This window comes from Mobula hypostoma, chromosome 3 (genome assembly GCF_963921235.1).
Source record: "Mobula hypostoma chromosome 3, sMobHyp1.1, whole genome shotgun sequence".
Taxonomy (NCBI): Eukaryota; Metazoa; Chordata; class Chondrichthyes; order Myliobatiformes; family Myliobatidae; genus Mobula; species Mobula hypostoma.
Genome location: NC_086099.1, coordinates 19,539,863 through 19,553,699, shown reverse-complemented (window position 1 = coordinate 19,553,699; position 13,837 = coordinate 19,539,863). Strand labels below are relative to the sequence as shown.

General features: G+C 40.6%; 2 protein-coding genes across 3 annotated transcripts in view; both read right to left on the bottom strand.

Moving 5' to 3' along the window:
• The window catches only part of nol6 (nucleolar protein 6 (RNA-associated)), a 342,540-nt gene that overhangs the window by 155,288 nt on the left and 173,415 nt on the right, over window positions 1-13,837 (bottom strand). The window lies entirely within an intron of this gene.
• LOC134343360 (aquaporin-3-like) overlaps window positions 1-13,837 on the bottom strand; it is a 33,180-nt gene that overhangs the window by 11,727 nt on the left and 7,616 nt on the right. For both annotated transcript variants that reach the window (XM_063042060.1, XM_063042061.1), the window contains exons 3-4: window positions 8,901-9,038; window positions 1,385-1,506 (exon numbers count right to left, since the gene is read on the bottom strand). In XM_063042060.1, the coding sequence (XP_062898130.1) occupies window positions 1,385-1,506; window positions 8,901-9,038 (260 nt within the window). The remainder of the gene's footprint in view (window positions 1-1,384; window positions 1,507-8,900; window positions 9,039-13,837) is intronic.

The window sequence follows — 13,837 nt, the reverse complement described above, 5'->3', positions numbered from 1 at the left end:
CCAAGTTAACTGACCTACTCTCATTGAGTCAGCAAAGCACATTTCCTAGACTCTGTTCAAAGTCTGGAATCAAAAAATATTCTGAAACATTTTGATTACCTTGACAAACTAAAAGGTTTCTTGCTGTTTAATCTCCATGACAACATAATTTACATTTAAATTATTTTTATAACTATTTTTATAATAATACACATCTGTGACAACACATATTGCTTAAAAATGTTTCTGTGGACAAGCTAATTAAAACACTGAAACATGACAGTGTACAATACACTCAGTGGCCACTTGATTAGATACTGTACACCCTCACACTTGCATGCCAATGCAAATATCTAATCAGCCAATCATGTGCCGGCTACTCAATGCGTAAAGCACACAGACATGGTCAAGAGGTTCAGTTGTTGTTCAGACCCCAAGCACCAGAATGGAGAAGAAATTTGATTTAAGTGACTTTGACCATGAAATCATAGTTAGTTTCTATTAGCTATTACCTTGTTTCATGATGTCTCTGAGTGGTGTGAGGCATGGCTAGATCTGTTTCAAATAATTTTCAGTAGAAAATATGTGTGACAATATAGACACATTACATTGCCAGCATGCTGTTAACGTGGTGAATTTTGATTTTAGACTTCTGTGATGGATGAGAAATATTGAGATATAAACAGGACAATTCATTATCTCCAATTATCACTTTTGCAGGTCTGGTTCGAGACTCCCACTGCAAAACTAAGAAATGCCATGCAATGTGATTCACATATCTGCATTGCATACCTCCTTGTTCATTCGAATAAGCCTACATTCATATACAAACATAAATTGTATGTAACTTTTTTGCCAAATTTGTTTCAATGTTTTTCTTTTGTGATTATTCTCAGGATTTGACCTGTACTAGCCATGCCCACATTCTCTTCCCATCTCCCATTTCTTTTGACTTATTCAAATTCTAATTCTGTGATTCAAGAATGATGCAATGCATTTTATCTGTGACACAAGAGATTCTGCAGATTCTGGAAATCCAGAGCAGCACACACAAAATTCTGGAGAAACTGACCACCTATAGAGAGGAATAAAGAGTCAACGTTTTGGGCAGAGGCCTTTCATCAGGATTTATCACGAGTCCTCAGACCTCATCTCAAAACATTGAACCTCATTCTCTCCATGGATGCTGCCTGACCTGTTGAGTTCCTCCAGCAGTTTTATCTGTGAATTATCTGATGATACCATACACCCACATGAGCTGTTAATAGAAATTAGCCAAGGGAAATATTAGAAAGATTTCTTTACAATTAGCCCATTTATTTACAATTTCACTCAGCCCTTAGATAAGAGGTTACATTATACAGCATGTAAAATGAAATGTAATACTTTTTTTTTGCTTGCTCACCTGGTCAAAAAAGCCATTGGTTGAACTTAAGTGTTCAGATGGGTATGTAGCAAAAATTCCAGCTGTGGCATTAGGACCATAAACTAATAGTTTGTCTTGACCACTAAAGTCCCACAAAGCATCTAGAATGACATCCAGTTGAGTAGAAATTATTTCATGAATCCAATTTCCAGTCTTGTCAGAGATTAAACAACACAATAGACTTAATAATTCAACAAAATTCAATTACAGCTGAAACTATGAAAATGACCATCAATGGAAATAAATGCAGAAAATACACAGAATACTATTATTTACCTCCTTGTATTTTTACTTACAGATGGAGCATAGAATAGGCCTTCCTGGCCCAATGAACCACTGCGACCAGCAGCCCACCTGTTCATCCCTAGCCTCTCGTCCCTCTGCATCCCTATTCCCCATAACCCTTCATTCCCCTGCCTGGGCAGAGAAATCCACATATTCACTACTCTCCGGAAAAAATAGTTTCTCCTCATCTCCATCCTAAATCTATTCCCACCAATCTTGAGGTTCTGTCCCTTAGTTCAGGGACTTCCAAAATTTTTTATGCCATTGGCCAATAAGTACATCTGTGGACATGAGGATGGGAACCCCCTACCTTAGTTCCTGTCTCAATTACCAGTAGAAGCAATTTTGCTGCCTCCATTTTATCTAACCCTTTCATAATTTTATATATTTCTGTCAGATGCCCTCTCTACAGGAGGACTGGAGGGGAGGACTATATTTCATTAGAAGTTTGAGGAGAATTGGTATGTCACCAAGGACACTCGCGAAGTTCTCGATGTACTATGGAGAGCATTCTAACTGGTTGCATCATCATCTGGTATTAAGGATTGGGAAAACCTGCAAAAAGTTGTAAACTCCGTCAGCACCATGGGTACTAACCTCCCCAGCATCCAGGACACCTTCAAAATGTGATGCCTAAAAAAGGCTGCATCCACCATTAAGGACCACATCACCCAGGACATGCCCTCTTCTCATTGCTACCATCAAGGTGGAGGTACGGGAGCCTGAAGACGCACATTCAACGTTTCAGGAACAGCTTCTTCCCATGTGTCATCAAATTTCTGAATGGACCATGAGCGCATGAACACTACCTCAGTATTTTTCCTCTCTTTTTGCACTTTTTATTTAATTTTCTTCTGTTATAACCACTTCTTATTGCAATTTATAGTTTTTATGACAACGTACTGCTGCTGCAAAACAACAAATTTCATGACATATGCCAGTGATATTAAACCTGATTCCGATTCTGACATGAGGCCTCGCTAGCTACAAGAGAGAGATGGACAGGATGTGCAGGCTTCTGCAAGATGCCTCTGCCTGCCTGCAAGTGCAAAACACCCTTCCTTCTTTGGTCTACCTCCATGAGGTTGTCCCATGCCATGTGTCATCTATCTCCGTTGGTCCCAAACCTAATCTAAAACTTGCACTGTGCATCAGTCGTCATATTCCAAACCTTCAGTGGAACTTCAGTACATTCAAGGTGAAGATTAACCAGGCATTTAAACCACATGTAGTGTGAGAATACTGGAAAATTGAATTCAGGCCAGGACAGGGTCAAACGCGGTCTTACTGATCTACAGAGAGGTCTTCAGGAATTGATTGGTCAACTTCCACTTCTAGTTTTTATGTTCTTTTTTGGTATGTGCCTGTGTGTGTGCGTGCGTCTGTGCGTGCGTCTGTGTACGTGCGTCTGCGTGTCGGTGCGTGTGTCCGTGATGATGTCTTTTTCATAGCTTTTTTACAAGGCGCAGAGCGAGAGACAGAGACTGTGTGGTGAGCCACTCCTCACACGGACATTTTTGCAGTATTTTTCCCTTTACTTTACGAGGTCGAGTTGCGATCTCGACACTCAACCCAGCATGGATGGAAAGCGTTCTCGGGAGCAGACCCGACTGGTTTCGAACCTGGGAACCTCTGCTCCTGGGTCCGGCGCCGATGTCGTTGCGCCACCAGCCGGCCCTACTTTTCATGTTCTTATGAAGTAGGTAGAAAAAAACTTTCTCGATGCTTCATAAAAATTATTTCCATTCAGTGCTTGAGTCATAGACCTGCCACTATTTACCTTTGCTCCTCCAAGATCAAAACTGCAAGCTAAAAGCAGTCTTTTACACAAGTATGTTCGGAAAACACCCGTTCAGCACTGTTTTTCATCCTTTCGACAAAATATTGTGTTCAGTCCTGGTCTCTCGTTATAGAGAGAATGTGGAAGCTTCAGAGGGGGTGCAAAGAAGATTTAACAGGATGATGCCTGAATTAGGGAGCATATCTTATGAAGATATTTTGAGCCAGCTTTCTTTAGAGCAAAGGAGGATGAGAGATGACTTGATAGAGGTGGATAAGTTGAAAAGAGGCATAGATTGAGTAGATAGACAGAGACTTTTTCTCAGGGCCAAAATGGCAAATACCAGGTGGGCATAATTCTCAGGTGATTGGAGGAAAGTCCGGGGGGGTGGGGTCAGAGGTATGTTTTTTTGGAGAGAAAGGTTACATTGATTTCAGAGTAGGTTAAAGGGTCAGCAAAAAGTTGTGGGCTGAAGGACCGCTGCTGTGCTGTACTATTCTACTGTATGTTCTGTGTTTGAACCCTTAATTGTTATCAATGATTGTAGACATCTAGGCAGATACCAAGTGAATATTGAGAGACAGAGGGATTGTTGGCTTTAGGTGTAGAATACTTATTTTTCTAGTACTTTAACTGTCCTATGCTTGCTTATAATTCCTATATAATCACCTATATACATGTAACTGTTCAGTAAATTTTCTACTAATCGTATAACTGATTCTGAATTTTCTTTTTTTTAATTTTATTTTTATTTGGATAAGGCATTCACAAGTAATACGCAAACTTTCTTTACATACATAACCTTTTCCATTTTTATGTGAGTAAATCTATATTAATTTGTACATTCACAAGTGCACATTGAGATAATATAGAAAATAATTAGGCACTCAAATAGATGTTTATGTGCAATTGTAATTCCACTCTATTAAACTAAATAATGATAATAGTTGTTATAAAAATATTAATAATAATGGTTGAATACTAATTTCCATGTATCTCTTCTGCTCCATTTCTTTCTGGTCCAAAATTTCCCCAGATCTTTTCTTTACTTGTGTTAATTCCACGTTTTCCAAAAAAAAGAACAGTAAACATTTGAGCCAAGGGTGCTTACATTAACACTATTACTATGTTGGTGAGACAAACAGTATAAGCCATTAGGAGAGTCATCTAAAGTCTGCTCACTCTGGGGTTATAAATTCAATCCATCTATTCCAAATTTGATAAAATTTTTCCTTTTGAATTCTCAGAGAGTAGGTCATCTTTTCCATTTTAAATATTTCCAAAATGATTTCATGCCAATCTTCTAATGTAGGTGATGTTGGATTTAACCACTTTCTGGTGATTGATATCTTACTTGCCACAAAAGGGCCTTCTGCAGCTTTATATCTTTCTTCTGTTCCAAAAACAATACATGCGCCAAGTAGAGAGTCTCAAAGTTCAGAGGTATCTGAGTCTTAAATACCTTAACTAATGTTCTGTGAATACCTTCCCAATATAAACTTAATTTAGGGCAATCCCAAAAAATGATTTGCCTCCTTGGAGCCGCACCTTCTCCAACACGCCACATTTGTGTCTTTATATTTTTCCTGGTATGGGGTCTTGAAGTGTCTTATAATATTTTTCCAACTATGTTCTCTCCAAATCAAAGAGTTAGTCGAAGACCACTGGAGCTGCATATTTTCCCCCAAGCCTCCTCTGAAAGTACCAACCCCACTTCTTTCTCCCACTTCTCTTTAATATACAATGTGTTTTCATTTTTGGCATGAGAGAGGGCATTATATAATCGAGAAATTGATTTATTTGGTATTGAACTGTAAGCCGAATTCAGAATCTAGAAAAATTCTAATTCTACTGTTGATAAGTCTGTATATCTACAACTCTGGTTAACATGATGTCGTACTTGAAGGTACCTAAAAAAGTCATTGTGTTCTAGGCCATGTTTGTCCTGCAGGAATTGAAAACTTTGTAACACACTTTTATGTGTGAATGAGAAGTAGGTTGTAAGACCTTTCTTTATCCACAGTTCAAATCTTTTACCTCGTCTGCTGGGAAGAAATTCGGTATCATAAGCACACCATCTGAAAAGTTTTAACATGTTATTGATTCCACATGAATTAACCACCTTCTGCCATACTTTTAATGTGAGATTTATCCAGCTGTTTTTAATCTTTTCCAATTGGGCCATCAATCCTTTGTCAGCTACTGAGGCCTGTAGAGGAAAACTGGGTGGAATTGAGGAATGGGAAAGGTGTGGTAACACTTATAGAGGTGTATTATAGACCACCTAATGGGGAGCGAGAATTGGAGGAGCAAATTTGTAAGGAGGTAGTAGATATTTGTAGTAAGCACAAGGTTGTGATTGTGGGAGATTTTAATTTTCCACACATAGACTGGGAAGCCCATACTGTAAAAGGGCTGGATGATTTGGAGTTTGTAAAATGTGTGCAGGATAGTTTTTTGCAGCAATACATAGAGGTACCAACTAGAGAAGGGGCAGTGTTGGATCTCCTGTTAGGGAATGAGATAGGTCAGGTGATGGAGGTATGTGTTGGGGAGCACTTCGGGTCCAGTGATCACAATGCCATTAGTTTCAATATAATTATGGAGAAGGATAGGTCTGGACCCAGGGTTGAGATTTTTGATTGGAGAAAGGCTAACTTTGAGGAGATGCGAAAGGATTTAGAAGGAGTAGATTGGGACAATTTGTTTTATGGGAAGGATGTAATAGAGAAATGGAGGTCATTTAAAGGTGAAATTTTGAGGGTACAGAATCCTGGTGTTCCTGTTAGGTTGAAAGGAAAGGTTAAATGTTTGAGAGAGCCATGGTTTTCAAGGGATATTGGAAACTTGGTTCAGAAAAAGAGAGATATCTACAATAAATATAGGCAGCATGGAGTAAATGAGGTGATCAAGGAATATAAAGAATGTAAAAAGAATCTTAAGAAAGAAATTAGAAAAGCTAAAAGAAGATACGAGGTTGCTTTGGCAAGTAAGGTGAAAATAAATCCAAAGGGTTTCTACAGTTATATTAATAGCAAAAGGATAGTAAGGGATAAAATTGGTCCCTCAGAGAATCAGAGTGGACAGCTATGTGTGGAACCAAAAGAGATGGGGGAGATTTTGAACAATTTCTTTTCTTCGGTATTCACTAAGGAGAAGGATATTGAATTGTGTAAGGTAAGGGAAACAGGTAGGGAAGTTATGGAAACTATGATGATTAAAGAAGAGGAAGTACTGACACTTTTAAGGAATATAAAAGTGGATAAGTCGCCGGGTCCTGACAGGATATTCCCTAGGACCTTGAGGGAAGTTAGTGTAGAAATAGCAGGGGCTCTGACAGAAATATTTCAAATGTCATTAGAAACAGGGATGGTGTTGGAAGGTTAGCGTATTGTTCATGTTGTTCCATTGTTTAAAAAAGGTTAACCAAACTTACAGGTTGGCCTGTAAGTTTGAAGTCAGTGGTGGGTAAATTAATGGAAAGTATTCTTAGAGATGGTATATATAATTATCTGGATAAACAGGGTCTGATTAGGAACAGTCAACATGGATTTGTGTGTGGAAGGTCATATTTGACAAATCTTACTGAATTTTTTGAAGAGGTTACTAGAAAGTTGATGAGGGTAAAGCGGTGGATGTTGTCCATATGGACTTCAGTAAGGCCTTTGACAAAGTTCCACACGGAAGGTTAGTTAGGAAGGTGCAATCATTAGGTATTAATATTGAAGTAGTAAAATGGATTCAACAGTGGCTGGATGGGAGACGCCAGAGAGTAGTGGTGGATAACTGTTTGTCAGATTGGAGGCCGGTGACTCGTGGTGTGCCTCAGGGATCTGTACTGGGTCCAGTGTTGTTTGTCATATACATTAATGATCTGGATGATGGGGTGGTAAATTGGATTAGTAAGTATGCAGATGATACTAAGATAGGTGGCATTGTGGATAATGAAGTAGGTTTTCAAAGCTTGCAGAGAGATTGAGGTCAATTAGAAGAGTGGGCTGAAAGATGGCAGATGGAGTTTAATGCTGATAAGTGTGAGGTGCTACATTTTGGTAGGACTAATCAAAATAGGACATACATGGTAAATGGTAGGGCATTGAAGAATGCTGTAGAACAGAGGGATCTAGTAATAATGGTGCATAGTTCCCTGAAGGTGGAATCTCATGTGGATAGGGTGGTGAAGAAAGCTTTTGGTAAGCTGGCCTTTATAAATCAGAGCATTGAGTATAGGAGTTGAGATGAAATGTTAAAATTGTACAAGGCATTGGTAAGGCCAAATTTGGAGTATTGTGTACAGTTGTGGTCACCGAATTATAGGAAAGATGTCAACAAAATAGAGAGAGTACAGAGAAGATTTACTGGAATGTTACCTGGGTTTCAGCACCTAGGTTACAGAGAAAGGTTGAGCATGTTGGGTCTTTATTCTTTGGACCGTAGAAGGTTGAGGGGGGACTGAATAGAGGTATTTAAAATTATGAGGGGGATAGATAGAGTTGACATGGATAGGCTTTTTCCATTGAGAGTAGCGGAAATTCGAACAAGAGGACATGAATTGAGAGTTAGGGGGCAAAAGTTTAGGGGTAACATGAGGGGGAACTTCTTTACTCAGAGAGTGGTAGCTGTGTGGAACGAGCTTCCAGTAGAAGTGGTAGAGGCAGGCTCGATATTGTCATTTAAAGTAAAATTGGATAGCTACATGGACAGGAAAGGAATGGAGGGTTATGGGCTGAATGCAGGTCGGTGGGACTAGGTGAGAGTAAGCATTCGGCACAGACTAGAAGGGCTGAGATGGCCTGTTTCCATATTGTAATTGTTATATGGTTATATGGTTAGCTGTCAATCAATCCAATTTCTATTTCCTTCCATCTAGCCTTATAGTCCCTGCTGCACCAATATAACAGAGGGGTTATCTGTGAAGCATAAAAATAATTTCTCAAACAAGGAAGTGCCATATCTCCTCCTTGATTCTGAATTTTCTAGAAGCTTCTTCGTTTTTCCACAGCAGGTGTCACACCACTTCAATGTGACTATTATAGAGGTTATCACTGGAATGTTATTATGAGTATGAGACGACCACAACTTTTTTACCTCTGTCATTTTCCTTTGTTCTTGTAACACTTTGTAAAGCACCCATAATCACCAAGTCTTATGTCTCATACTTGATTTCCAAAGAGTCACTGGATAAATATCACCAGATCCAGCAGGACCAAAGAATTTAGGATGGGGAAAAAAGGCGTATTCAATATTTGCCTTCATTCACCAGGGCACAGACTTGCAATGTAGGGAGGTGTTAATACAACCTTACAAAACGTTGGTTAGGTTACAGCATTGTGTCATGTTACGGTTACCATCTTTCCCGAAGTTTTTTGCTTCTACTTATAATGCACATTTTTTTGCAAAAGAAGATATTAAATGAAATAAGCAACTCACCAAAATACAAACCAAAGATAATGCCTGACGCCAGGAAGCCACCAACTATTTGTGACAACGAGTAAAGAGGAAACTTTATCCAGGGTTCACGGGCAAGTAGGCACATGGCGAAGGTCACAGCAGGATTCAGGTGAGCTCCTAAATGGGCAGCAAAAGCACCACAGCAAATAAATGAATATTTTGTACTGCATGCCAAAACTGCACTGTGTTAAATTATCAATGAACCCAATAAAAAGATTAATCTCAGATTGTTTTGGTTTTCTATTTTTAGATTTTTCATATGTGGCTCCTCGTACAATATTTCACCCACAGTAGCAGAGGCTGCGTATTTTCTCAGAGGCCCATGTAGCGTAGCAGAAAATCCAGAGAAGTTCTGGTGACAGAACAAGAAAATCCCCAAGGAAATCCCTGGTCATTGAGATTTTAACGCAGGAAATCTTTCCGTAACGTGGGCAGACTGGGGAAGCTGGAGTGCCCCTCTTCTGAGCAGGGAAGATTAAGAGGTCACTAAGAATCCTGAAGATAATGAACAGCAAAAAGGAGCATCACACTGGTGTAGCAGCTACAGCACAAGCGAACAGCAATCCGGGTTCAATTTCCGCCGCTGTCTGCGAAGAGTTTGTACGTTCTCCCCATGACTGTGTGAGTTTCCTCCAGGTGCTCTGCTCTGTACATTCCAAAGACGTACAGGTGAGGGATAGTAAGTTCTGGATATGCTATGTTGGTGCCCCCCAGCACATACTTGGACTGTGTTGGTCATTGACACAAGTGAATCCTTTCTCAGTGTTTTGCTGTTTTGATGCACATGTGACAAATAAAGTTAAATCTTTAATCTTAGGAAACTGCTTCCACTGGCAAAAAGACCAATGAGTCTGTAGAGTTAGGTGAGCTGGAAAATGATCTAGGTGTGAGAAGAGAAGAAGTGCTGCACTACCCTACAAGCTGCTGTAACCTGTTGGCCAAAAGTGTAGCGGAAGGACTGTCAAGCATAAGAAGGGTACGAATGGAGAGGGAGAATATTGCACACCTAAAGGAAGTGAACTGGCAATGGGACTAATAAGACAGCAACCTCAAAGAGAGGACACAGCCACTATGAACCATGTGGCTTTTTTGCATATTTGAACCTGGCCTGAAAGCTGGCATGTACCACTAAAAGCATTGTGTGGCTCTTGTCAAAGACCTATTGCAACAAATTTTGTACTGTGGAACTTCAAGAGAAAAGTACATCATCTAGTCCAGGGCTGGAAGGTCATTGGTGGTGGAGCACTTGAGGTCAGGACGTGGGTAGTAATGACAAGCACCCCAATGGAGATGGTAATTCACAGCATTAGGGCCCTGTGGGGGGGAGTCTGGATGGGTGAGTGGATACTGGAGACTGATTCATGACTTCAAGGAGGGGTGCAAGGCAAAGTTGGAAGCAAGGGGTAAAAGGGGCAGGGACTGAGGAGAGCAAGTAGGTCAAGGAGTTAAAGAATCAAAGCTTACCTACCCAGCTAGATATCAACATGTTTCAGGAGGCCCTCTCAGGACAGCACTACTGCAAGGGTATCAGCCTTCTAAAATATATTCCACAACCTGGGGACTCACTTTCATGAGAACATGGGTGCTCTACAACTCATGTTCTCAATATTTATTATTATTATAACTATTAGTTCAGGTTTTTTCTTTTTTGTGTTTGCACAATTTGTTGTCTTTTGCACATTGTTTGTTTGTCCATCTTTGTTTTGTGCAATTTTTCATTTATTCTATTGTGTTTCTTAATGTCCGCAAGAAAATGAATCTCAGGGGAGTATATGGTGGCGTATACAGTATGTACTTTGATGATAAATTTACTTTGAACTTTGAAATAAAAATGCACCTCAGAAGAAAGTGAACGAACTTAGCAAGCAACGACATCATCCCACACAAGACTGACATGGAAATTGCGTTGTAATGGTACATGTGACCTGATCAAAATTCTGGTTTGGGACAGATGTGGTTAACCCAAAAATAGCTGTAATCACATACCACTTGGAGAATTAGCAATTTTCAGGTGCTTAGACAGAAAAACAACAGTCCTGCAATGGAACTTATTTTCCAAAACAATTTGACAATTTTGTGCACTGAAAGATTAAGATTAAAGATTAGCTTTAGTTGTCACATGTACATCAAAACACACAGTAAAATGTGTCATTTGAATCAGCGACCAACAAAGTCTGAAGATTGTGCTGAGAGCCAGCCTGCAAGTGTCGCCATGCTTCTGGTGCGAACATAGCACGTCCACAATTTACCAACCCTATCATGTCCTTGGACTGCAGAAGGAGATCGAAGCACCTTGAGGAGACCCATGTAGTCACGGAGAGAACACACTGTACAAACTTCTTACAGACAGTGGCGGGTATTGAATCACCAAATGCTGATCGCTGGCTGGGGCTGTACAGCATTCCACCCCCCCCCCCCCAACTGCCATTTCAATTTCTTTTCTTTTTTCCCTTCCTTCCCTGTAACCTACTCAGTTTGGGTGTCTGAGTGAGCAGTACCCTTCCTTCACACACTTGGACACTTGTTTGAACACTGTACAAAATATATTTGCTGATTAAAACAGTATACTTGTATCAAAAAATCAAATAGGGTTTGACAACACCTTGACGGAACAGTGCCCTACACCACACACAAAGTGCTGGTGAACACAGCGGGCCAGGCAGCATCTCTAGGAAGGGGTACAGTCGACGTTTCAGGCCGAGACCCTTCGAAAGAAGAGATAGTAAGAGATTTGAAAGTGGGAAGGGGAGGGGGAGATGCAAAATGATAGGAGAAGACAGGAGGGGGAGGGATGGAGCCAAGAGCTGGGAAGTTGATTGGCAAAAGGGATACAGAGCTGGAGAAGGGGGAGGATCATGGGACAGGAGGCCCAGGGAGAAAGAAAGGGGGAGGGGAGCGCCAGAGCAAGATGGAGAGCAGGCAAGGAGTGATTGTGAGAGGGACAGAGAGAGAAAAAAGAGAGAGAGAGAGAGAAAAGGGGATAAAGAAAGAAAGATAAATAAGTGATGGGTTAAGAAGAGGAGGGGCATTAACAGAAGTTAGAGAAATCAATGTTCATACCATCAGGTTGGAGGCTACCCAGACAGAATATAAGGTGTTGTTCCTCCAACCTGAGTGTGGCTTCATCTTGACACTAGAGGAGGCCATGGATAGACATATCAGAATGTGAATGGCACGTGGAATTAAAATGTGTGGCCACTGGGAGATCCTGCTTTCTCTGGTGGACAGAGCGTAGGTGTTCAGCGAAACGGTCTCCCAGTCTGCATCGGGTCTCTCCAATATATAGAAGGCCACACCGGGAGCACCGGACACAGTATATCACCCCAGCCGACTCACAGGTGAAGTGTCGCCTCACCTGGAAGGGCTGTCTGGGGCCCTGAATGGTGGTGAGGGAGGAAGTGTAAGGGCATGTGTAGCACTTGTTCCGCTTACAAGGACGCCTACACCACACACCTGTTGTTAAATTCTAATTTCTTGTACCTTTCAAAAACTTTGCCCACAAATTTCTGAATAATTAGTTGCAACTCCGTTTTTTTAAAATTTGTCTTATTCATTTTATTTAAAGATACCACAGGCCCTTCCTGCCCAATGAGCCACAATGCCCAGCAACCCAGCTATTTAACCCTAGCCAAATCACAGGACAATGTATAATGAACAATTAACCTACTAACCAGTACGTCTTTGAAATTTGGGAGGAAACAGGAGCACCATGAGGAAGCTCACAGGGTCAAGGAGAGAACATACAACCTCCTTGCAGGCAGTGTCGGAATTGAACTTTGAACTCTGATCCCAAACTGTAATAACATCACGCATCCGGCGCGACCTATGCTTCTTTTTGCGAGGCTGAGTTGCTAGCTCGATACCCAACCCAGCATAGACGGTAAGCGTGCAAGGAGGCAGCAGGATTCAAATCTGGGACCACTTGCCTCGAAGTCCAGTTCGGAAGCCATCATACCACCGGCTGGCTAAATGCTACCATGGCACTCTATAATATAGTTTATATTATAGTTTACAATTATCCACTTATTACTATTTACCCAGTTTGCAATTATCTTATGGATATTTCAAAGTTCAAATTAAATTTATTTTCAAAGTACATAGAGTATACCACTGTATACTACCTTGAGGTTAATTTTCTTGCAGGCATTTACAGGAAAATAAGGAAATACAACAGGATACTGAATATTGACTCTGAAGAAAGTCGCACACATACTGACACGGGTCAGCACTCAATCATCGCACAAAGGAAAAAGACAGAAAGGCATTCAAGTAGCTTTTCCTCCCATCATGTCTTTAGGGACACTATAAATTTAACAACTGAAATAATTCCTACACAGCTACTAAATTGTTATGATTTCATACCTGGGGTTACAAATTTCTCTTATAATTTGTTCAAAAATTTGACTCAACATTTGCTTCCTCATATCCAATCCTTTCTTTCGTTCTCAGAGGAAGTGCTTTTCAGGCCATAAGATATAGGAGCAGAATTAGGCCATTTGGCCCATCGAGTTGCTTCTCCATTCGATCAGGGCTGATCTATTATCCCTCTCAACCTCATTCTCCTGACTTCTCCTTGTGACCTTTGATGCCCTGACTAACCAAGAACCTACTAAACTCTGCTTTAAATACACAACAGTCTCCACAGCTATGCATGGCAATGAATTCCACAAATTCACCAACCTCAGGTTTAACAAAATTCCTTCTCATTTCTGTTCTGAATTGGATGTCCCTCTATTCTGAGGCTATCCTCTCTGGTCCTAGATGCCCCAATTATAAGAAACATCCTCTCCAAATGCATTCTGTTTAGGCCTTTCATATTCAGTCGGTTTCAGTGAGATCTCCCCTTATTCTTCTAAATTCCAGTGAGTGCAGGCCCAGAACTATCAAATTCTCCTCATACTTAAACTCTTTCATTT